Source organism: Cygnus atratus, chromosome 26 (genome assembly GCF_013377495.2).
Source record: "Cygnus atratus isolate AKBS03 ecotype Queensland, Australia chromosome 26, CAtr_DNAZoo_HiC_assembly, whole genome shotgun sequence".
NCBI lineage: Eukaryota > Metazoa > Chordata > Aves > Anseriformes > Anatidae > Cygnus > Cygnus atratus.
This window is the reverse complement of record NC_066387.1, coordinates 3,134,131-3,157,592: the sequence shown is the minus strand read 5'-3', so window position 1 is coordinate 3,157,592 and position 23,462 is coordinate 3,134,131. Positions and strand designations below refer to the sequence as shown.

The following is a 23,462-nucleotide window of genomic DNA, read 5'->3' as shown; positions in this document are numbered from 1 at the left end:
GCAGCGGTTTAGCGGGTGCCTCAAGGCGCCGGCGGCACGGAGCCGGGGGGCTGTGCCCTCACCGGGCTCCCCGGGTCCCGGTGTCCCCCCCCATTTTGCCCCCGTAACCGCCCCCGGTGCGGCCGCGAAGCGAAAAAACGCCCTCGGGGATAAAAACGGATAAAAACGCTCAAAAATTAACAACAAAATAAACGGGGTCAGGCCCTAAAGGAGCAGCGCTGTGGCAACGAGGAGCCGCCGCGGCCAGCCCGTGGGGTCCGGGGGCGGCCAGGCCCGGCCCGGCCCAAGCCGCAGCCTCACGGACGGGGCCCGGGGGGGGGCTCGGGGCCGCCCCGCAGCCGCTGGGAGGTCGTAGGCGCGGCGCCCCGGGCGGTAGGCCTTCGCGTGGCCTCCGGGACTACAACTCCCAGCAGCCCCCGCGGCAGCGCCGCCCGGCCCGCCGCCATTTCGCGCATTGGTCCCGGCCCCGCGGCGGCCCGGCGCGCTGCGCGGCCCCGCCCACCCCCGCGGAACGCGTGCTGCGGCCTCCCTGCGGCCACCCCGCCCGCCCTCTCCCCCCCCCCGCCACCCAATCAGCGCCTCCACACGCTCGGAGCGACAAGCGCGGCGGCCAATCAGCTGCTCCGCCCGCCGTGGCCAATGAGGCGGAATGCTCGCGGAGGGGCGGAGCGGGCGGAAGGGCGGGTCACGTGGGCGCGCTCCGCCTATCAGCGCGCTCAGGCGCGGGGTCGCCCCGGCTCCCGCCAAATACGAGCGGGAGCCGCCGGGGCAGGACCGGACGGGCCGGGGCCGCTCGGGGCCGCTCGGGGCCGCTCGGCTCGGCCTCGGCCGCCGCCGGGAAGGGCCGCGACGCCCCGCCATGGCAGGTAGGGGCGGGCCCGGGGCCACCGGGGCCTTCCCGAGGGCCACCGGGGCCTTCCCGAGGCCTCCGTGAGGTAACAAAGGAGGCCCCGGGAGTGGGCTCGGGCCCGGCCCAGCGGGCCCCGGTTGCGGCCAGGCCGCTGCTCCCCGGGGAGCGTCGGTTCCTGAAGGCCTGAGGGGGCTGGGGGGGGGGGGGGCAGGCTCCGGGCCTTGGGCTCGCCGCTGCCCCGGTTGTGGCGGGGGGGGCGGCGGGGCCAGAACCGGGGCCGGGTGTTCGCAGCCCCTCACCGCGCTGTGCTTCTCTCCCCCCGCAGCCATGGAGTGCAGAGACAAAGCCGTCGGCCCCCCGCGGAAGCTGGTGCAAGGTGAGGCTCCGGGAAGCGCAGCGCCGGCCACGAGGCGGGCGGCCTGTCAGTCCCCGCGGCGCCGAACCGGGCCCGGCCGGCTCCCAGCTCCGTGCTTAGCGCCCCGTCGGGCGTCTCGGGTCTTCCTTCCCTTTTCTCGCCCCCTCTCCCTGTCCCAGTGACTGTACGCCGTGGTTAAAGAGGCGAATGGTCTTTGTTTCAGCCCGCCTGCCGTTCAAACGCCTGAATCCCGTGCCGAAGGAGAAGTACGACGCGGGTCCCGAGGTCAAAAAAGTGAAGAGCTCGCAAAGCGGTTTCGGTCCGAGTACGGATCCCTCTGCGGATGCGTCGCGTGCCTCCGTGGACAACGTGGAGAACGACTGCCAGCTGAACTCAGACGTGAATTTTGTTCCCCAGCTTGTTAACGGAAAGGGTCCGTTAGATCACTTTATCCAGAAAAACACAAAGGATAGCACAGATGAAATGGTAGTCGCTATTGACCCTGCAAATGACTCTAGCCATAGACTAAGCGATGGTGCCGACTCTGTTGATTCCAAAGCGTCGTCATCCGTAGCTGTAACTAATGGCACGCTAGGAAAAGAAACGAACGAACTGAGTTGCCCGAATTCCACCCAGAATAGCCCAACGGACGACTCAGTGGGGACTGATGCGCAGCATGAAGCTGTAGCAAGTAAAGAGGAAGAGTTGGTAGATGGCATCCAGTCTTGTTCTGGGTTAACGAAATGCAACGACTTGGAAGACGCGAAGGTGAATCAGGGCAAACTGAAGGATATCATATTTGAGGGGAAGATGCCCGTAGTGCTCCTGGAGGATATTATGACCGCCAGATCTCCCCCGGTCACTTCTCTGGACGGAAGTGTCACATCGGAGAACGAGACTGCGGAATCATCCTATGAAGGAGACTCTGTACTTACTAATTCCTCGTTAAGCTCTCCCTCTGTGAGCTCCCCCGAGGCACAGCCTGCTGCAGAACCCAAGAGAAATACTAGTCCTTTAGCTTTCTCAACGCCTGTTAGGAAGGTTGGTCTCTTTTCTTGGGCTCTTTAAAAATGGTGACGCTGTAGCTAGGTCGTATGGTTTCCTGTGATTGCCCTGAGAAGGACGAATAAGATAGAAAGATCGTGAGAAGCGTATGGCAGGTGGTGTCTGTTTAGTTAATAATGTAACTGAGTTACTGCCATTTTGACTCCTTTAAATTGTGTAGCTCTAAGATTTAGATCTTGGCGTAGAGCCGCTACATTTGCACAGCAGGAAGGCAACTTTAAACTCCATTACTGTTTCATTTCTTATAAAGTGGCCGTGAAGTGCATGCTTAATGTTTTGGTAAATGGGATGTGAGCAGTGTTCAAAGATACCTGTGACCAATAGGTGAGGTTTCACAGCCTCCATCCTGTCCTCTCTGAGCTGCTGTAATACTGTGAGAGAACGCTAACCCGAGGTAGACTTCAGCACCAGTCAGTGCAAATACTTCTTGAGCTCTGAACTTTTCAGACTGGGGGATAGAAAACGTTTTAGGTGGAACCGTGACGCGTTGACGGAGCTGCGTTTATCTGTCTGAGGACAAGCCGAGTGAGGCTGCCTTGGGGTTAAGTGTGCAAAGCCCGTGCTGTCAGCCATCTTGGTGAGTGTGCACCCGCGAGCACAGGGTGTGCTGCGAGAAGTCGCCGTGCGTAGCGGAGGCAGCGCTCCTGCGGTGCTGTCGGCCAGGGAAGGCTGGGACGTGAGCAGGAACGCCTCTGAGGCGAGGGCTCTGCACGAGCCAGGTGGCTGCGAGCGGGTTTTGTTTCCGTTTAGGGCCTGTCCTCTTAGCAAGAGACCCCCAAAGCGTCGTGACTTGGTGCTGAACCGAAGAGGAAGATTTTAAAGGCAGGGATATCTGCAGGGATGGCTGAAACAGCCGTGGCTTGAGCAGTTAGGAAGCGCACAGGCTTCTTGGGAGCAGCTCAGCGGGGTGCGAAGTGGGGATTTCTCCGGTGGGGGCCCAGTGGTCAAACTCAGGAACAGGGCACTCCCAGAGCAGCCAGGCCTCACCTGAGGTTAGGCCGGGGGTGGCTGGCAGTCCTGTTTGTTTTTCTCAACCACGTCATTAGAGGAAAAACGAGGAAGGGATTCTGAGCTGCAGAGGTGTCGCCTTGCTGCTCGTGTCACCCCACGAGAACTGCCTTCTGCTGTCTGAAGCCTTTTAAGAAGGATTTTTATCAGCTAGCCCCTGGGGGTTTGAGGAGAGACTGTACCAGAGGCGAGGGGAAAGCTCGCTGGCCTGGAGGAGATATCAACGAGTTAGTTGGGACTTGGAGGTATCAACGTGATCGGTCTTTCTTCTGTGGTGTGGATTTTCTCAAGAAGCGTTATCTGGTTTTGGGGCTGTTAAAATTTGCAGTCTGACTTCTTTAAAGTGCGCGCACACACTCAGGTAGACGTGGAATATTTCCAGTATAGCAGAACAACAACAACAACAAAAAAAAGTACTTGACTCCTGGTGTAACCTGGCAGTGCAGCCGAGTTATTGGTTTCTCGTGGTGTGAAGTACGATTTGAGACAGCTCACGTTCTGTTTGCCGAAATGGGAAGTGTGTGCATCGATCTGTAGTCGTCTGTCCTCGTCTGTTTGTTTTTCAAGGTGGAAACAGCTTTGATACCCGAAAGTAAGAGTTCTTTTAACTAGGAGCTTCCATCAGATAAGGACAGGATCTCCTGACACAGCTTTGCACCATGTCAACCTCGGTGTCCGAGTATAGAAAATAAAGCTTTTGGTCTGTTTTAGTTTCTTAATCCCAGGGATAAACATTCTACCTTCTGCTGAGAACGGCAGGAGAAAAGGAAGGGGTGGATATGAGAAACCAAGCCAGAATCTGCTGAAATATAGACTGGTCAAAGACCTAACGTGTCAATGAACAGCACAGTTTGCTATTCAGACACCAGGTACCTTTCAGCCTTTTTTTTTTTTTTCCTTTTTCCCCCTGTAAATAATGGCTTGAGGAGAAATGGCAAGTGTGACCCGTTGGGAACTGTAGGGCTGATATGCTGATACTAGTGGAGGAGTCAGAGGGCTATGATTTACGAGAAGATAAAACATGAAAAGTCCTCGTATTCAGGAAATTCTAGCCAAATATCCTGGCAGTCGTAAGTGGTAGGATCAGAAAAAAACCCTAAACTTTACTCAAAGGAAGTGACTTTGCTATAATTAAATGTTATGCCCTCTGTCACGCTCCTGTGATTTGTAGCAGCTGTAGCTTCTGTTTGTTTTCATGCACGTGGTGTTACACTGCAAGGGATACTTCAGGGCTGAGAAACCAGAGGGATTTGTTTATGCAAAATTTGGTGATACGAGGACTTAACGTGAACTGAAACAGTTAGACGTGTTCAGGCCTAAATGTAAATCAGTGAGATTAGATATGCCTGAACTGTATTCTTACATCCTATACCGAAGGAATTCTGAAGTTGCTGCGTATACTGATCTGAAAGAGTAATGTTAGGGTAATTCAGATGAAGCTTGCTGGTTTTTTAGGACTCTGTGTCTTGTGAAGAGGAAGTGACGTGGATCTCTAAAACTTGCATTTTGTGTTTTCAGGTACCTCAGAAATTCCACAAAAGCTCTGCGGAGAAGGAGAAGCTGAGATTGCAAAGAGTAAGGCATTTTCACTGACATAGAAAACTAACCTGCTGTGCTTTTGCATTGAATCGTAAGCAAAGCCCTTTGCGTTTCATTTTGGTCCACTTAAAACATCTCTTTTCCTGCCTTTCCTGACTGATGAATATGGAAGAACCTTAATGCATGCAGTTAAAGTGCTCAGCGTGTTCCAAAGCTCCTTAATGCATACATAATGACGTGTGGGTGGCCTGCACTGCATTCCTGGGCACTTCAGGAAGATATTAAGGAACTGTAAATGTTGCTACCTGCTTGTCAAAGTGCTTTTTGAGATTTTTTTTTCAAACCCTTCCAGAGAGAGTAGGTGCAGCCCGCGAGGCGGACAGACACAGGTGAGACCCTCAGGAGCCTTCGGTTAGGGCTGGTTCCTGCCTCGCCGTTCTCACCTCTCTGCCTTTGAGCCACAAAACCGTGTCTGCTCCTCGTTAGTACGTGAGGCGAACGGGCTGCTGCTCTTAGGGCTTGCTGAGGAAACTGTTGGAAGCTGCTGGAAGCGCTGAAGCTACAGTCTGGGTTTGCTAGGCAGAAAAGTCTTCCACAACGACAAGGTGCTGTAATAATTCTGCTGTCCATTCCGCTTCCAGTCGTGAAATGCTAAATCTAAAGGAAGCTGCTGCGTCACATGGAGCTCTTGAGCAGGCAGCTCTGTAGGAGTGGGCTTTGCAGGCTGAGAAGCTGCCTGTTGTTTTCACTGCAGCTAGCAAGGCCTGGGCTTCTGACTTCTTCTGATGTTTCTTAGGAACCGCTTTATAAAGTTGGTCTGTTGCGGTTTTTTTCTGTGAGTTATAAGTGGCTGAGTGTGCTAGGATGCTTGCTTTTCGCACTGCCCCATATAGAACTCCAATCTGCGGCGTTCTTCCCTTATTTACGTAAGGTATATTTATATAAATAGCATGTGAGAGCGTTGAGAGTGGAAGCTTTATTGTGCTGAAAACCAAACCCACCTGCCAGCCCCGCTGCTAGCTCTGCAGCGCTTCCCAAAGCTACCTGGTGGGTTTTCACTGCCTGCCGTGACTCAGTTCTGACAATGATGCTTCTTTCAAATGACTGCCAGCGTCGTGTCAGCGGCACATTGCGATGCCGTTCAGTCCTCTTGGTGCTGCCAAGAAAGCTAAGATGTGAAACAAAAAGAAATTAGAAATACACCATAAGGACGCTTGTGTGTCTGAGCACAGCCACGTCCTAGTTTCCTGGTGGAATTACCAAGGCCTACGGTACAGGGGAGTTATTTTCCTCTATTTTGTCATTTTGAGTAAGCGTGCCACGTTCTCATTTATGTGTCGGTAGAGCCATAATGAGGGGATGAAATACTGTGAATGGAAACGCTTGCCGTGTAATCTTCCCCCGTTGTTCCCACAGTACCCCTTAAAAAAGCTCCCAGCCCCTCACACTGCCCGCTTCTCGGAAAGGAACTGACACAAGTGGCATTTTTGGTTAGTTTCAAGCCTAATAAAGCAGCTGCACAATCCAGTGTTTGGAGACTTGCATTACTGCCGAGATCATGAAAAGCAGTCAGAAAATCCTTGTGGGCTGATAACACAATCAGATAGAATTCACTCTTCAAATTTATAAATTCACTCTTTGGATTTATATAATGGCAGGCATACACAGGTGGAAAAGCACGACAGCTTAGCTCACGGGGTGTGTGTTTCCAAAATACTCTTTGGAAACAATCTGCTGTGTTTTTAAAGTAATAAAAATTCTCTCCTGTGCAACTTTCCCCAATACTACGTTGATAATGAAGATGACTCAAATACAGAGCGAGTACAAAGCGTCCTTTGATGCTTAGGAAGTGAGAATGTCTGTTTTTAGGGGAAGAAGTTAATGCCTTCAGAGAGTACGAGATCAGTACAAGAGGGCTGAGCTAGCTGAAGCAGCACGTAGCTGCGGTTAATAACATGTCCTATACGAGCTCAAAACTGTTGCAGGTCAAGCACTGGGTGCAAGAATCCGCTGTAGCATCTCAGCTGAAAAAATTGCATCCTTATTTTTACTCATGTTTGTCTGCCAGCAGCTACTGTGCATGAAAAGACACCTGCTTAATGGCTTCTTTCTGAACTAGGACCAGGAGCGTGCCGACAAGCTGCAGAAGCTACAAGCGGAAAGGGAGGAAAAGGGAAGGCTGAAGGAAGAGGCAAAAGCTGCGAAAGAGCGAGCCAAGGAAGAGGCAAAGAAGAAAAAAGAGGAAGAGAAAGAGTTGAAAGAGAAAGAAAGGAGAGAAAAGAAAGAAAAAGAAGAAAAGGAAAAAGCTGAGAAGTTGAGAGCGAAGGAAGAGAAACGCAAGGAGAGGCAGGAAGCTTTAGAGTAAGTGGTGTGGCTTCTACAGGCCGTGGGGAATAATGTGTAACTGTGAGCACCTCTGCATGCGCACCCTAACTTTCAGGGGCTATGCCAGTCAAACAGCAATGCCTCTTTGTCACGGAATTTATTTTAAGTGATGAAAGACTGCCAGAATGTAGGCTCAGCTCTACTACACCGCTTTTTGCTTGCAGACTGACCTGGGCTTCTGATCTGAAATGGCTGAAAGGAGCTGTCACGCTCCTCTGAGTTTTCCCTTCATGACCAGGCTTGCTCCTGGCTGCATTTTGCTGGCACCGGTGGCCTGTCTGTTGAGGAAGTCATTTGTAACTCGATAACATAGTAAATAAATGCCTTCTCTTGCTATTGAGGAAGGTTTCAAGCAGCCTAGCTACTTCGTGGCTAAAACAGGTCAATGTTTGCTCTAGAAGGAATGAAAAGAGTCTTACACGTTTAACCAAGTATGGCTCTTGGCTGAATTAACAGATTATTGTCTTGTTTGGTGTGATATGGTCAAGGTACAGGGCTTCTCACCTCCGCCTCAGCTCAAGTAAATGCTTTGTGGTTAGTGACAACTGAAATGAATTTTATATTTAAGGGCAAAACTTGAAGAGAAGAGAAAGAAAGAAGAGGAGAAACGGTTAAAAGAAGAAGAAAAGGTAAATGCTTTCTCTCAGCTCTTCTGTTCCGGTGAAATGCTGTTAATGGGCTCCCTGGCATCCTGCTGAGTGCTGCTGGGCTGCTCACAATGACTTCCGCAGTTACTGCTTTGCCCTCTCAGAAGTTCTCCAAGCAGCGCACCCTGCGTTGGTGCCCCTCACACTGTCCTGCCGCTTGGGAACGAGCGTGTCCGTTTGGACCTGGTGGTGCTGCTCCACCACTTGCATCGTGCAGGTTTCTTGCCTGTTTTGTTTGTAGATGTTGGTGTTCCTGATTTATCTGTTCAGTTCTTCCTGCATCTGTTTTTTTGTTGTTTTTATTTGTTTTCCAATGCCTGTAAATGCACTCCACCCCTTGTCTTAGTAATGGCACTGGAATCCACGTAGGTGTGTTACAGAAAGCGATTACTCTTTTATTGAGTTACGGGAGCCGGTAAATAACTGACCTTTGTTTTACACCTCATTAGATTTGACACTGGGTCATGCCTGAGATCACTTTAAATGATAAGGCCTTGTCCTGCCGTTGTTCATAGTTTGCATTTTTGTTCTGACTTTAGCGTATTAATGCACAGAAAGCAGAGATTACAAGATTCTTCCAGAAACCAAAGACTCCGCAAGCCCCAAAGGTGAGGTATTTGTATTTTTGTTGGCCATCTTACACGTACACTGATTTTCCTCAGATCTGTCTCTTAGAGCTTCTTTGGTCAACAAAGCATTAGCATTTCTTGCTTCCTAATCTTAAAAACATAGAGGGTTTAAAAAAAGTCTGTGACCAGAGCAGAGATGGCAAAAGAAATTTGTTGTTGCTTTAGTAAAAATCTCAACTTTGTCTTCTGCTACGTTGGCTGTGAAGACTTAAATTTACTTAAGATCTGTTGGAGGGGCTTAACCCAAGTTGTCATTCAAACATCAGTAAACTGGTATTTTAGACTTGTGTATGTTTTATCTGTTGGTACTACAGTTTCTCAGGTGTTCAGACCCTAACAATCCTCACTTACTCTTTCAGATTCTTGCTGGCTCTTGTGGAAAGTTTGCTCCTTTCGAAATTAAGGAGAACATGGTCTTAGCTCCCCTCTGTCGTATTACCCTTGATTCAGACCTCTTAGAACAGCTGGATCAGCTCCTGCGCGCACAGAATAGCGAAGTTTCTTTCTTGAGAGACCTAAAGTGTCGTAAATCTCGTAAAACTGGACCTACTTTTGTCAGTAACAGTACTGACATAGTAAACAGGTCAGTCTGGCTTGGGGCTTTTCTTTGCTTTTGTATAATGAACAGGAGATTGCTTTCAAAGTAGTTTTATACCAATATTAGAGATGCAGTTTTTCTTTTGGTACTTGTTTTGTCTGAGATTTATTTTCCTGGGGAGAGTGTGTTATAATGCGGATTTCCTTCATTCTATATAATGTTTCAGGCAGCTCCATTTTGGCACTGGACACTACTTGCCTTAGTGGTGTTCATCTTGCATAGCTTTAAAAAATAAACAGATAGCCAAGGCAGAGCTGCTGTTGCACGTAGTGTTGTGGTTAAGGAGGGTGGGAGCTTGTCTGGAACTCCTGTTCTTGCAAGCCAGTTGTCAGTGCCTGTTCTAATGAGCTCAAGCCCTGGGTTGGTGTCCTGGCTGAGCTGAAACTTTCTAAAAGCTATTTTCCTGAGCGTCAGGGGAGCATTCTGTAAGTACTGAAGATGGTCCTTTTGCTTTAACAGCGATGTGGTGGTAGTGGCTAACTGCAAAACAGATGCTGTTCCTGAAAGGGGGAAGTTTGGTAGAATGAAACTTCTGCAGTTTTGTGAGAATCACCGTCCTGCATACTGGGGCACTTGGAACAAGAGAACCACTACGATCCGTCCCAGGAATCCTTGGTCAAAGGACTGCGTAAGTATCTTACAGGCAACGTAGTCAGATTCTTTTCTTCCTTTATGCTCTTGAAGTGAATATATGGTGTTCACGTCCACCTGTTCTCTGGGATTTCTGATCCACTTGCATGTTCCCTCTTGCTATTGAGTTTTGGAACACCGGCCTCTAGCATCGTACTCTCAGACTGACAGAAGTGGAATATTGGTGTGTTTCATTCTAGAAACTACTGGACTACGAAGTAGATAGCGATGAAGAGTGGGAAGAGGAGGAACCTGGAGAAAGCCTTTCCCATAGCGAAGGGGTAGGGTTTCTGTGTGATGGAAAAAGAGCTTTTGGGGAACAATCGCGCTTGTCGGTGTGACTTCTAAAAAGCAAAGTTTATTTTTAGGACGATGAAGAGGAGGGAGAGGATGAAGATGACGACGATGGGTTTTTTGTACCCCATGGGTACCTATCTGAAGATGAAGGAGTGACAGAAGTAAGTGAACTGGTTGTCACTGGACTTCCATCTATGCCTCCAGTGTAAAACACATTAAATATTGACGTGTAGGCAGGGACGTAACTCATCTCTGGTCTGCATGAGCAGACTTGTGTAACTCGGGGAACACACTAAAGATATTGGGTTTTAAAGAACTTTTTTTTTCTGGGATGCTTGTATCAAGTTCTTTCTCGCCTGCGGCTTTAGGAGTGTGATCCAGAGAATCAGAAGGTCCGTCAAAAGCTGAAAGCAAAGGAGTGGGATGAACTGATGGCCAAGGGGAAGAGGTTTCATGTTCTGCAGCCTGTGAAAATTGGCTGCGTCTGGGAAAGCGCGGAGAACGACAGCAGCACAAACGCAGACCTGAAGGTTCTCCAGCAGTTCACAGCATGCATCCTGGATTTACCCCTTGCAGAGGAAGACCAGCAGATACAAAAATGTAGCAAAAAAAGAGCAAAAGATCAACAAAGTAAGACATAAAGGGCTGAGTAGTTGCATTTATGCACTGCTGTGCTCTGCTTTTGAGATGGTGGATTTTTGTTTCAAGTTACAATGTCAGGATGACCTGCTTATGACACGTTTGAAATTCAAGTAATCTCTGTGAGATCTCTTGAAAATGAGTTTTCTGTCATGGCACCCCATAGGGCCTTAGTCACTCCTCCAAAAACTCTTCCTTCAGATAATCAAGCAAACAAAGCCAACAAGACTTTGGTAGGCTTGGATTTAGGATCACTTACTGGAAGTGCTTGAGCCCACTTACCCGTGGATTCTTCAGGGAGAGAGGATTTGGTTTGTGAGAGACATTTCAGTCCTGTGTGTAGTTAACGTGAGGATGCGAATAATTTATGAAAAGCTACAAGAGGGGTTGGGACTTTCACTTCTGGGTCAACTCTTATTGAGGTTGATGTGTCTGTATCAGGTTCAGCTCCTGTTACGATCCCATACCTAAAATCTCAACCTATTTGTCTTCTTTCCTGGAGCATGTGCACAGACGGGTTATGTCAGCCTGGCTTTTTTTCCACCTTTGAGTCTTCCCCACAACCTTTGTGCAACCTTTTCTTTGCAGTCCTCGGCCAGCTGCTGCCGTTGCTCCACGGGAACGTGAACGGGAGCAAAGTGATCATCCAGGAGTTCCAGGAGTGCTGCCGGCAAGGACTGTTCAGCGACGTGACCGCGGCTGCCGACTGCGGAGACACCAGCCCCGTGAGTCCCCACGCGTCCCGGCCGCAGACGCCTGTTGGCGAGGACAGCGGTGTCCCTTCCAAAGCCAGGCTAAAGCGAATCATTTCCGAGAACTCTGTGTATGAGAAGAGACCCGAATACAGGATGTGCTGGTACGTCCACTCGGAGGTGCTGAAGAGTTTTGATCAGGAGCACCTCCCTGTCCCTTGTCAGTGGAACTACGTCACCCAAGTCCCTTCTTCGGGAAAGGAGGACAGTGGCAGCGTGCCGGGCACGGCGCTTGTGCAGACCGCGCCTGTGCCGGTGAAGAGGAAGCCCACTGGAAGCATGTGCATCACGAAATTCATGAAAAGGCCCCGGGGTGCTGAACAGGTGAGCTGCTTTGGCAACACTCTCCCCGATAAAGAACGGTAGCTGTGCATCCTCAGCAGGCGAGCGGTCTGGCATGCCTCCTAGATTGGCCTAGAGCTGCCATCAGAATCAAGATGCTGAGCTCTAGAAACCATGCTTCAGACAAAAAGACCCAGTTTGTGGGGAAAGAGTGGAATTGGGCACCTCTAAAGAGATGGCTTTCTTTTCTTGCCCTGTAGCTTGGCCCGTTTCATTTGAAACGTTGCTCTCCTGCTGTTCTACTTTCTGCTGTTTGGCAGCGATTGCTTCCAAGCCGTGAATAGTCGGAGTGTCTGCTTGGCCGTGGTTTTACAGCTGGCTGTAATTTGTGTGCAGGTTTTTCTGTGTGTGTATGGCTGCCAGATGTGTAGCCGGGGCTGGTGACTTGCATCGGTTGCGTGTGTGCCGATTAAACGTGATTCCTAGGTGCTGCAGCTCAACCCTTAACAGTCTGTAAAGTCTCAGGCTTACGCCATCGTGTATAAAGCTGGATTTCAAGAGCTGGTTTAAAAAAAACCGAAATAAATCACAGGAACCAAATGAGATGGATTTGGAGTAGTTGCTCTTGCAGCTCTGAGCTTTGTTTTGGCCTTCCTGCTGTGGTTACGCTGAAAAGCAGAGGTGAACACACAGCATTAAGAGCTTAATTATCCAAAAGGATGATTGAAAAGTATGTGATCGCTGCTTTAGCTGTGCGATTCTCTGTCATGCGCTTAAGACCGAGGCTTTAGATCCTGAAGCCTGGTATTAGCGACTGGTAGCCTCCAAACCTACAGGCAGGACTGGTTTGCACTCTTCAGTGGATTTATTCATAATCCCCTGTGGACAAGGGTGAGAAAAGCCTCACACGAGGCTTTTCATGCTTTTCTTTCCCACTTTATTCTTAATTTCTTTGGCTCTTCTACTGAAGAAGCTCCGCAATCAAGTACAAGCATTGATAGGGATCAGAGATTTGTGAGAAACTGTTCAGCCCCCGAACTCCATCTGCTTGGGTTTTTTCATGCGCACTAAATAAAGGCAGAGATTTAAAAAAAAAAAAGTCTGCTTGGCACCCACTGGAGATTCTGCTCAGAACAAATTGCTTGAGCAGAAATAGCGAAACAAAGTTTTTTAGCGGAGTTGCACCATCGGCCTGAATTCTTCAAAGCTCTCGGAAGCACCTCGGTTGCCCTTGTGAGGTGTGGTGCAGCGCGGCTCAGAGAAAAGGTGGGCAGGCTCCTGGAAGCCTTTCGTGCCCCGTGCCTAAATCAGCACTGCTCAGGTACTGAGCTCCCATTCTGCCTGCCGAGCTGGTGGAGAAACTGGAGAACCTGACAGCCTCGACCCGCCGATTGTTCTTATCCGTGGCTTGTAGAACTCTGCTGCGAAGCTCGCTCCAGGGCTTTTGTGGGTAAAGGTGCTCTTACATAAGCTGCAGAGAAAGAAAAACTCGTTCGAGTGGGCAATACCTACACGTGTGTAGGAGGGGAATGCTTAATCTGAGAAGTGTGACTTCAGTGACAGCTGTGAACTTACAGTTTCTGGTCTGGAATTAGATGGGCTTTAAGGTCCCCTCTAACCCAGACCTTTCTGAGATTCTATAAAATTGTGTGGATAGGGACCAAAGTCTACCTCAGAGACTTTCATTCCACGGTTCCAATTGAAGGAAAAGAGAAAAGGAAGGAACAAAAAAAAAACTTGGAGCTGTTCAATGCTGGGCAACTTCAGTTTGCATTTCTCCTTGCGTTCTTTTTTTTTTTTTTCTGATTCAAAATGAGTGGTTTGAGCTGCTCCCAAGATCGGGTCACCCAGGGAAGAACTGTCGTCCCTCCCTGAATAAAAGCTGACTGACAAAGATGAAAAGTCAGGGGAGAGAACAAGCGTATATTTGACAGGCAAAAGTCCCTTTCCATCTCCAGAAGCAAAAAAAAGCATCAAAAGAAATCAAGATGTGGGGGGGAGAAAAAAAGAGAAGGACAAAACCGAGTCGGATTTTAATTGAGGTTTGAACCGGCTTTCAGATGTGTGGGCTGCTCATTGTTTTGTGTACCAGGGGAACATCTTGGAGCAGAAGCTTGGCGTGCTTCCTGCTGTACGTGCCATCGCAAACTAAGCCCTTTACCACAAGGCAATGTCTGCTGAAGCCAGGGGTTGCTTTTCTTACTCCTTTTTTTGTTGTTGTTCGTACAGTGACGCCTGCCTGCTCAGCCGGTTGTGAGGAGTGACCGCTGCAGCCCTACCCGGCGTTGGCTGCGCTGGACCTCGTGCTAGCGCTGTCAGCTCGCTGTCACACACCTGATACCTTTGTTTTTTTTCTTTTAGGCTGAAGCTATGGACATGGATGGATTTCAGGCGGACACTGAGGAAGATGAGGATGACGACGACTGCGTAATTGTGGATGTACAGCCAGGAAAAGGTGGGAGAATCATCGATAGCAGTCCCTTGGCAGGCGATCACTCCCAGAAGGGAGAGCACAGTGGAGCAGGGACTGTAGCTAAACCTGGTGCTGGTTTTCTGCCACAGTTTCTCCAAGCTTTGTGCTCTTTCCTAGAGGTGTTTTGTTCAGGATATTTTTGTGCTTTTTATGATTTATTCTAGATGTTTCTTTGATTTTCACCCTTTTTCTCTGATCCGCTCTCGCCCTTTTTCCTTTCTCCCTCCAAATGACTAAGCAAAGTGCTTGTGAATAGCAATCACCTGCCAGTGTTACTGTTTGTTTCTGATAGAAAAGTGAATGTTGGGGTCAGTAGAAGCAGATCCACTTAATAGTGGTCACTGCTGCTGAGAAGGGCTGGTCTCTGGGGCTTGCACGCTCAGTTCAGCGCTCTTCCAGGACTGACACGGTTTGGAGTGTAGCTTTGCTGCCTTCTTGAAGTCTTAAGTGCATGCTGAAGTGTCTGTTCTGAAGGAAATAACATCAGATAATAACCAAGCTCTCAGATGTTTGACACATGAGCGCTGATTACCACTGTACAGCGTTGTGGTAGAATCTAAGCAGTTGTTTATATTTGTGTCCCAGTTATCTCTTGGAAAAGGGTTTTCAAAAGCTCTCCTGCTATAGTGTATCCTTTCAGGCTGCGGATTCAGAAACAGTGGGATGAGGAAATGGAGCGGCTCCTTTCATCTCAGCGAGGCTTTAGAGATGTGTACTTGATGGTACAGATCAATGGCTTAACACAAACCACATGCAGCTCCTCTAAATCACTTTTAAAACCTCCAAGCTCCTCCTTACAGCTCCACAATAGCTCGTTCACAATGCTACTCGCCCAACCTGAATTAAGCAAAGTGGTGGGTTTTTTTGTTGGGCAGCTCCTCTAATTGATAGATAAGGACCCGTGCATATTCCCAGAGTATTAAGTTCTCGAGTGTTTGACCCATTCTAGACACACCTTGGGTCTCCTTTCTGTCTGAGCTGGTGTTGGATCTGTCCTCTCCCTTCCCTAACAGACAATACAGCTGCTTGGCAAGAAGCTTCGTGTTTAATCTTAAGCTGCTTTTGCTTATTCCATGACTGCAGTGGGGTGAAAGTCTTCCCGCAGGCCTGCAGCTTCTTGTTCTGAGGGCTCTGGTGCTGTTTGGTAGCAGCTCTGCCTGGCTCTAAAGCGCTAAAAAGATGGAGGAGATCCTTTTTAGGTTCGAAGTAATCTTATTCTGCATTGGTGTCACCCAGTGCTGAAACTGCAAGCGTGTGTGTGTGGCAGTAGTCAAATTCCACTGGTTTAATGAGGATTTTGTTTAAAAAACAAAACATTTTCTACTCTGCAGATTCTACGTTGGCAGTCACTGAAACAGCTTCAGCATCCAGTGGCACAACTGCCGCTCCTCAGGACGCCAGCACGGTCAGCCCACCTAATACAGTTTGAGACTTAAACGCCTACTAACTTCTCTGTATGTATGTAGAATTACTTAGGAAAATTTTAAACCTTGTGTATCTGAACAAGATACTTGAAAGTATTCCATATTTCTTGTAAAGAGAAGACAGCACTTTGTTCTGCTTCAGACCAGATGGAAGCTTAAATTTTTAGCTTTAGTTTTTAGCTTAAAGATATTGCATATTAATCTGTCCTTAATAAAGCATTATTGAAATTTTGATACTTCTTTGTAATGGAAGGTATCTAAGTTATCTCTAAAACTAGTGGAGGGGTTTTAAACTAAGCTTATTGTGATGCCTCTGGGGAATTTCTCTGTTCATAATGTTGTATAGCATGCCCTTGGGTATAAATGATGTACAATTATATTTGAATTTATGCTGTTATCCTGCTTGTGGTCTTACTTGCTACAGAGAACAGGAGCAGGCTTTACGTTCGGAAGAGAAAAAACCTGCAAGCTGTTTCTCCTATTTTGTGACAACCTGGCATGTAATACCAGGCTTAGTGACAGATTATTGGTCTCCTGTACCCATCACCGCAACAGAAGTTGTATGTGTATATAAAAGCTGGCTTCTACCCCACAGAAGAACTTGAGATTTAAGCATAAAGGAATGAACTAGCAGCAGACTTGCTAATGAATGTAACGACCTTCCTGTGGTTTTTTAATTTTTCATGAGGCTTGTGAGTTGACGAATGAGTTCCCTAAATAGCAGCTGTAGTTTGAGGTTCAGTGGGACGATGCAGCATAAATAGCTCCTGATGTTTTAGCCTCCCGGGCTGTCCCTTGCTTTGTCTGCAGGTGCCCTGAAGCAAGAAGGTGAGAGAGAGGTGTGACGCCACAGCACGTGATGCGATGATCACATCTGAAATTCAAATGTGTAAGAGCAGTGCAGTTCAAAGGACTTTGAACAAAGCCGAGTCTTTAAATGTCCCATTTAATTAGGCTAAACAATTTTATCTAAATATACTCTCTCCAATAGGAGTTACAGTGCACACAGAAGCAAAAGGAAAAGCTGAATTCTAAGCCCAGGCCCATAGCCAGGCTCGCTCGGTTGCAATCCAGCCTTGTATCCACACCTCGTCCCTCTGCCAAGGGAGGGAAGCGGTACTTCATCATCTCGGAAACACCTTGAGCAGTCACTGCTGGAATTTGGTCTCTAAAGCCCCTAAGAGCAGTCCTGGAAGTGTTTTACTGGGCACGACTGCCGTAGTGTTTGGTTACTGAGCTGGGAAAGTGACGGCGAGGTTGGGGTACACTGGCTCAATCTCTAGCCTCCCACTCTGCAACCCCAGTCAGTTCTGAGGTCGCACAGCTGGAAGCTCCCCCAGTCTGTACGGAAACAGAAGGGAACAGGCTAAAACCACTGTCACTGAATCCATTCCCCTTTATTTCAAGACAGTGTCTGGACCCTAGAGAGAAGTTCTGGTTTCAGGGAGCTCGCTGGCTGCTCTTGTCCTGATGCCTGGATGTCTGACATGACCGCTGCGTCCCAGGCAAGGGTCAGGAGGGCTGAGGGCACCTGGAACAGAGAAGCCAGCGTCACCAAGCACCAGGCTACGCTTTAACCGCCTCCTAACATGCTGTGCGTGTTCACAGAGCTGGAAAAAAAATAGCATGAGCACTTTAACCAAAAAGGATGAGTAGGGATTTCTGCAGGAAGCTCCACAGGGGACACTGCTTTGGGCTTGCTGGTGGAAGCTTTAGGCTAGAGCTGTACTGGGCTCATAATTTCTGCCATCTTTTGCCAGTGTGGATGCTTAACTGATCTACCTGCTAGCAATTACTGCAGCCTGCACTTCCTACAAAGAGTTTGGTCCCTAAAATTCCTTCTACATCAGCCTCCTAGCCTTGAGCCAGAAGTCTTCATGTAATTTGCTTGAGCTTAGGAAGAAAGGGCCAGAGCACAACTGTCCTGAAAGCGTAAGACAAATCCTAAATTATGAGCAGCAGCTGACCCTGACAAGGCGGGTTCTGTCCTCACATGAAGACACCCGTGCAAGGTGCTGGCTCTTACTCACCAGCCCACACTCATTGAAGGCCAAGTTCTCGTCAGTCACTTTGAGCCCTCCGGGTCCCAGGAGCTCAAAGGGCAGCCAGTCATCTCTGAGGGCTTCTCTCACAAAGCTGTAGAGCACAGATACGGGTTCTCTTGCATAAAAAGTCCCTGCCATGAGAAAATGAGGTGTGAGATATTGAAAGAGGCTCTGGCATTTACCAAATGGAGCCTTTTGTGGGAGGTTTCACGGGGCTCTGGTACTGCTAACTCCATGAACTGCTTCAGTGGCATAAAACCAGCCCCATTTAACTGAAGTATGAAAGCAGAATTCCCAAAGAAAAATGTTCCTTCCATTGTTGCAAACCCCTGCCAGCCTGTAACAAAGAACCAGGAAAGCCTGAACTTATTTCTGGAGTTCTGCTACAAAACGTGAGGAGGCTTTATGCTGTTGTACAGGCTGACACCACGCAGGCAGCCCCACGCTGGTTACTCTAACAAACTGATCTCAGAAGTCCAGCTTGCTAGCAGCAGCCTGGGCAGAGCTCATTTAATCAACAGTGCCTCGAGATTCCTCCCTCTGTCGGCCCTGGCTTACGGCGCCAGCCCCGGGCAGGCGGAGGGCTCAGAGCTGGTAAGAGTCATCACAGAAGCGCTACCCCGCCCCGGTTCTGCTGCTTTACTCCATCAGCTGCGTCCGCACATCTCGAGCCCGCTTATGATTTAAGCTCTTAGGCTACAAGAGAAAGGGCGAGAAGTCTCTTACCTTGGAGGATGTATCCGTCGGGAAACCTGACTCGCAGCAGGGTGTAGTTGTACTTCCGCATTTCCCTTTGTTCTTCTCTCTCTCGCATGGCTCGCGTCCTCAGCATTGAAGCCTTCTCCACCGCTTCTGTCCTTTAGACATTTAGATATAAAGTGGGTTTTAGCACGAAGGAGAGGCGTGAGGCCGTCAGTTGGCGCTGGACGCCCCCTGGGTAGTTGGGTCCCTCCCTTCAAGGCTACTCACCGGAGCCGTTGCTCGCGTTTTATCTCCTCTGCAGTGAGGTTGAAGAAGTCATCTGGCAGCTCAAACCAAGCAGCCTCAGGCGAGGGTTTAAAGACACAGAGCTGGCGATCCAGCTGCGGCCGCACTGGCTCCGAGCTTAAAAGTTGCTCTTTGTAGTCCTTGAGGTCTTCTAACCGGGTCAGCATCTCTTCCTTCAGTACGTAGTACTCCTCTGTGCTCTCTGCAACCCAAAGCACAGGACTCGAATCTGCCGGTCATCACTTGAGTAGCGTAAGGAACGAGGATAAGGATCTCCAGAAAACATAGTTTGGACTTATCGGGGAGAAGACGGGGTGAGGGGCTGTTAACGTGACTGCCTGGGAGCGTGGAGCTCTTGGAGCAGCCAGAACTGGCTGCCGCGGGGGCGTCCCACTGCTCAACTGCTCGCCCCAGTTTAATACACTTAAATTTCTTGCCTTGTCCCGGAACAGGCAGCGTTCTCGTCTCAAACCCAACAGCCTGGAAAAAGCTGTGTACCCCTTCCAGGCAGTTTATCCTTTCCTGGAAGAAAAGGAAAGAATTAAATGCGGTCTGCTCCAGGCCAGGAGTTCCCTAGGCAGGGCAGCTGCAGGAGCCGCGGTCTCACCTGAAACACTTTGTTCTGCAGTTTGATTTTCCGGTACTTCTCCTCCTCTGGATGGAGGCAGATGTTGTCCAAGTACCTGCGGAAAGAGGAATGGAATTCACGGATCGAAGCAGGCACTTCAGGACGCGCTACCCCGAGGAGTAAAGATCGCATTGCATGAGACAGCTCAGAGCGTTGTCTCGCAGATAGGAGCTGAAAGAAAGCAAAAAGACGAAAGAAAGTGAAAATGAAGAAATAAAAAGATGAAAGAAAGTGAAATGGAGGGAAAGAAAGTAAAATAATGTGGTTTATGCCCCAGCCAGGCTGTAGATGGGGGCGCCTGATCTCAGCCAGCAGCTCCCAAACCTCCTGAACTACTGCGCCCCCTGGGAACAGCGCAGAAGCTGACCTGATTTCACCTGACAGCACCACCTAGCTCAGCCGTGTCAGGGGTTTGGGTTGGGTTTTCTTCAGACTCTGCATTTTCTTGCTGTGCTCCGGGCACCTGCCCGCTGACCTTCCTGGGGGGGGGGGGGGGGGGGGCGAGGGGACACGAGCTGCCTGCACCCAGCACCCCGCTCACTTGGCCATGGTCTCCACGCCCAGGCGGACTTTCTCCCGGTCCTTGTTGAAGGTGTGAATCTCCAGGATGGAGGCGGCCACGGGGTCGGTGGAAGAATACTGCGGGAGGAGGAGAGAGGCTGGTCACGGGGGAGCTGACCTACGCGTGGGTCAGAGCTCCCCGCCTCGGAATTTGCAGCAAGTCAAAGGCACGGGCGTTTTAAGTCAGCACCTGAAGGGAGCTGCCCTCCTGGGAGACAGCACAGGGCGGAGATTTACAAGGCAGAGGGCTCGAGGTCACTGCTGCGCTGCTCGAGGAGATCCGTGCCACAGAACGGCTTCCAAAGGGAAGGAGGGAAAGGCGTGCAGCCAGCAGACGCGGCGCTTACCAGCTGGATGGCTTCTCGGACGTGCTTCTCCTTCTGGTCTCTCCTTACAAGCGCACCAGTCAAGGGACAGGTGAAGAAGACGCCCGAAACAGACGGTCTGACTGCCGCTTCGGTGGCTGGGAACGCCAGGTCCTGAAAGAGACCGAACGAGATGGATCTGAAGGGAGGAAGGGGGCTCTGTACTTTGTTTCAGCCCATCTGCACAGGAGGGGGACACCGGCGCTCCCAAAGCGTGCAGTTTCACGCAGTCTGGGAGCAGCGGCGTGCCTCGTACCTCTTTGTCAGCGGAGCCCCCTTTCTCACTCGCAGCTGCCTCAGCCAGGAGCTCCTTTCTCACTAGGAGAGAGAAATCCCAGTTACAGGGGCAGGGGCACAGACCCCGAGGGGTTCAGCAGAGAGCTCTGCAGCTTTGCCCCGGGGAAGCTGACGCTCCCGTGGGTGCTGTGCTCCTGGCCCAGGAGCGCACAGGTGTGTGTGACCCCATTTCTGAGAGGTTTGTCATCAGCCCCAGGAGCCGGCTTCACCGGCCAGCTAACCCTGCCTGCCTGGGAACCCCTCTCCACACCGAGGGAGGAGGCCGAGCTCAGCTCGCAAAACGTTAGGGGTTGGCAGGGCCCTCCAGAGCTCACCGGCTCCAACCCCCCTGCCAAAGCAGTTCCCCAGAGCAGGCTGCCCAGGGAGGCGTCCAGACGGGCCTTGAATATCTCCAGAGAAGGAGACCCCACAGCCTCCCTGGGCAGCCTGTCCCAGCGCTCCGCCACCCTCACCGGGAAGAAGTTTTGTCTCACATTTAAGCAGAACCTCCTGCGTTCCAGCTGGCGCCCACCGCCCCTTGTCCTGTCACTGGGTGTCACCGAGAAGAGCCTGGCTCCGTCCTGACCCTCCCCCTTTCCGTATTTACAAACGCCAGTGAGGTCACCCCTCGGTCTCCTCTTCTCCAAGCCCCAGCCCCCTCAGCCTCCCCCCGGAAGGCAGCCGCTCCCCTCCCTTCCCCACCCCCGGGGCTCCGGGGCCGGGCTGTCCCGAGCCGCTCCGAGCCCCCCCGCCCAGCCCCGCGGCCCGCCCGGCCCCGGCTCGGGGCCGCCCCGCGCCCCCCTACCCTGGTTCCTGACGGCCTCCTGCGACGAGGGCGGCTTGGCCTTGCCCTTCAGCTCCATGCGGGCCAGCGCCGCCGCCGCCGCCATCTGCGCCTCGTCGGTCGGTCCCTGGCGGGGCCTCGGCGCCGCCTCCGCCTTCGGCTTCTCCTTGGGGGCGCTGCGGGAGGCCGGGGCCGCTCGGGGGGAGCTCCGGGGCACCGCCGGGCCCCGTTCGCCTTCCCCCCCCCCCCCCCCCCCCCCCTCCAACGCCCCTCGGAGAGCCCCGGCGGCCCCTCCCCCGCCCCCTCCCCCGCCCCCCTCCGTGCCCGGTACCGGCCCGGCCTCCCCCCGCCCGTACCGGCCCGGCCCCCGCGCCCAGTTACCGGGACGGTTCCGACAGTTTCTGGCCCGGCCCCGCGCTCTTGAACTTGAGGTCGGCCTTGATCTCCTGGAAGAATTTCCGCATGGCGCCGGGCCCGGCGGCGGCGAGCCGGGACCCTACCGGCCGCCACCCCGCCCGCTTCCGCCCCGCTCCGCTCGCTTCCGCCGGAAGCGGCGGGGCCGCCGCTCTAGCCCGCCGTCTCTATGGGCGACGCGCGCGGTCCTCCAAGCGCCGCCCCGCCCCCCGCGCCGTGGAGGTCCCGGTGCCCCCCCCCCCCCCCGCTGCCCGATCGGCCCCAAAGCCACCGAGACCACCGTGTCCCACAGCCCCCCAAAGCACCCCTAAAACCCCCAAACACGTCCTAAAACTCCCATCCCCCCACCCCCCAAAAAAACCTTTCCTAAAACCTCCAATCTCCCCCCAAAAAGCTCCAAACCCATCCTAAAACCCCCAAACCCGTCCTAAAACCCCCAACTCCCCCCAAATAAAAACAAACCCATCTTAACCCCCCCCAAAACCTCTAAAAATCTATCCTAAAATCCCAAACCCTTCCTAAAACCTCCAACCCCCCCAAAAACCCCAAACCTGACCTAAAAAAATCCAAACCCATCTTAAAACCCCCAACTTCTCCCCAGAAACTCCAAACCCGTCCTAACCCCCCCCCCAAAAAAAAAATCCAACCCCCTCCTAAAACCCCCAATCCCCCCCGCCAAGAAAAACCTCCAAACCCGTCCTAAAACCCCAAAACCCTTCCTAAAACCCCCAACCCCCACCGAATCCCCAAACCTGTCCTAAAACCCCTAACCCCCCAAAAAACCTCCAAACCCATCCTAAAACCCCTAATCCTTTCCTAAAACCACAGCCGTAATTCCCCCACGCAGGCGGGTGCCACAGTGGCAAGGTGCCCCTGTCAGCCGGGCGATCCGAGAGGGCCCAGATGTGGATAAATACGATAATAATAACATAAATAAAATAAAGTTTGGTGAAATAAAATAAAGTTTGGGTTTTCTCCACACGTGGCTCCACGCCTCTAGCCGGTGGCTTGCACCAAGGGACGCCTCGCACCGCCGCTTGCCTCCACCCCGCTGCCAGACGTGAATCTTGAGACAAAAATGAATAAAATAAAATTTTATTTTATAATAAAACTTCACATGTGGCCCTGTGCCTCCAGTGGGCAGCTCGGAGCGAGGGAGGCCTCGTGCTGGGCCGAGCGGCCGGGGGCACCCAGCACGGCTCCATAGCTCCGTCCTCCAGACGCCTGCGTTAAATGGCTGGGAGACACGTTTTTTTTTTTTCTGTGAAACCCCCTAAAGTTGGTTCAAAACCAGCAAAGGGATGGAAATCGTGTGAGGACACGCGGCCCCGCAGACAGAAGGCCGGCAGCTTGGCGAGGGTTGGCTCCACGAGGTTTATTTCCACACAGAGCGGGGTCACAGCAGCGCCATTTTCCTGCTCGGCTCCTCCGGGGGCTGTCCGGGAACGGCTCCGTCGTGTCCCCAACACATCCCCAGGGACCCGGGAGCTCCTCACGGTGACACCTCGGGAAACACAGAGCCCCGGGAGCTGGCTCTGTGGGTTCCCTTCCACCCAGCCCTGACTAATTTCCCCTCACCAGCAAAGCCGCCGTGCACGCCCCGGGTGCTGCAGGCAATGCGGCGAGCGCCCGGCCCGCGTTTGTTCTCCCTTTGCCTCTTCCCAGAGGTATGACCGCTATAAAAATAATTTCTACAACACGTGGGGTTTGTTTGGTAACACCTCAGGCCGTCACATCCTCGCACCCGGCCACTCGCTGCCGTTTCATTGCCGTTTGTGCCTTCGGAGCAGTGATGGGGGAGCTTTTCTGTGACTTCACAGAAACGGCAG

The 23,462-nt window shown here is 51.5% G+C and overlaps 2 protein-coding genes across 2 annotated transcripts; one reads left to right on the top strand and one right to left on the bottom strand.

The window, feature by feature from the left end:
- The first annotated feature begins 697 nt into the window (after nt 1-697).
- On the top strand, nt 698-15,970 carry CHAF1A (chromatin assembly factor 1 subunit A). Its single transcript, XM_035567744.1, has 15 exons — nt 698-866; nt 1,176-1,226; nt 1,429-2,246; nt 4,797-4,853; nt 6,937-7,178; nt 7,771-7,831; nt 8,389-8,457; nt 8,838-9,061; nt 9,536-9,704; nt 9,907-9,987; nt 10,075-10,164; nt 10,372-10,633; nt 11,231-11,718; nt 14,038-14,131; nt 15,481-15,970. Exons 1-15 carry the CDS (start codon nt 860-862, stop codon nt 15,576-15,578), a joined length of 2,811 nt encoding a protein of 936 aa, XP_035423637.1. The 5' UTR covers nt 698-859; the 3' UTR covers nt 15,579-15,970.
- A 514-nt stretch (nt 15,971-16,484) lies between these two features.
- On the bottom strand, nt 16,485-21,782 carry UBXN6 (UBX domain protein 6). The gene is made up of 11 exons (XM_035567745.2): nt 21,601-21,782; nt 21,241-21,395; nt 20,416-20,477; nt 20,142-20,273; nt 19,775-19,872; nt 19,213-19,288; nt 19,043-19,127; nt 18,588-18,807; nt 18,345-18,475; nt 17,604-17,749; nt 16,485-17,104 (listed from the first exon to the last, which is right to left on the bottom strand). The coding sequence occupies exons 1-11, from the start codon at nt 21,681-21,683 to the stop codon at nt 16,976-16,978; spliced, it is 1,317 nt and encodes a 438-aa protein (XP_035423638.1). The 5' UTR covers nt 21,684-21,782; the 3' UTR covers nt 16,485-16,975.
- Nucleotides 21,783-23,462: the final 1,680 nt, after the last annotated feature.

Bases quoted from the DNA above. Each gene is read 5' to 3' on its own strand.
- CHAF1A (XM_035567744.1), top strand. The intron at 9,062-9,535 runs GTCAGTCTGGCT...TTGCTTTAACAG, and splicing joins AGTACTGACATAGTAAACAG to CGATGTGGTGGTAGTGGCTA. The intron at 10,634-11,230 runs GTAAGACATAAA...TTTTCTTTGCAG, and splicing joins AAGAGCAAAAGATCAACAAA to TCCTCGGCCAGCTGCTGCCG.
- UBXN6 (XM_035567745.2), bottom strand. From the start codon at position 21,683: ATGCGGAAATTCTTCCAGGAGATCAAGGCCGACCTCAAGTTCAAGAGC. The intron at 19,289-19,774 runs GTGAGCGGGGTG...CTCTTTCCGCAG, and splicing joins GGCGTGGAGACCATGGCCAA to GTACTTGGACAACATCTGCC. The intron at 18,476-18,587 runs GTGAGTAGCCTT...AAATGTCTAAAG, and splicing joins AAACGCGAGCAACGGCTCCG to GACAGAAGCGGTGGAGAAGG.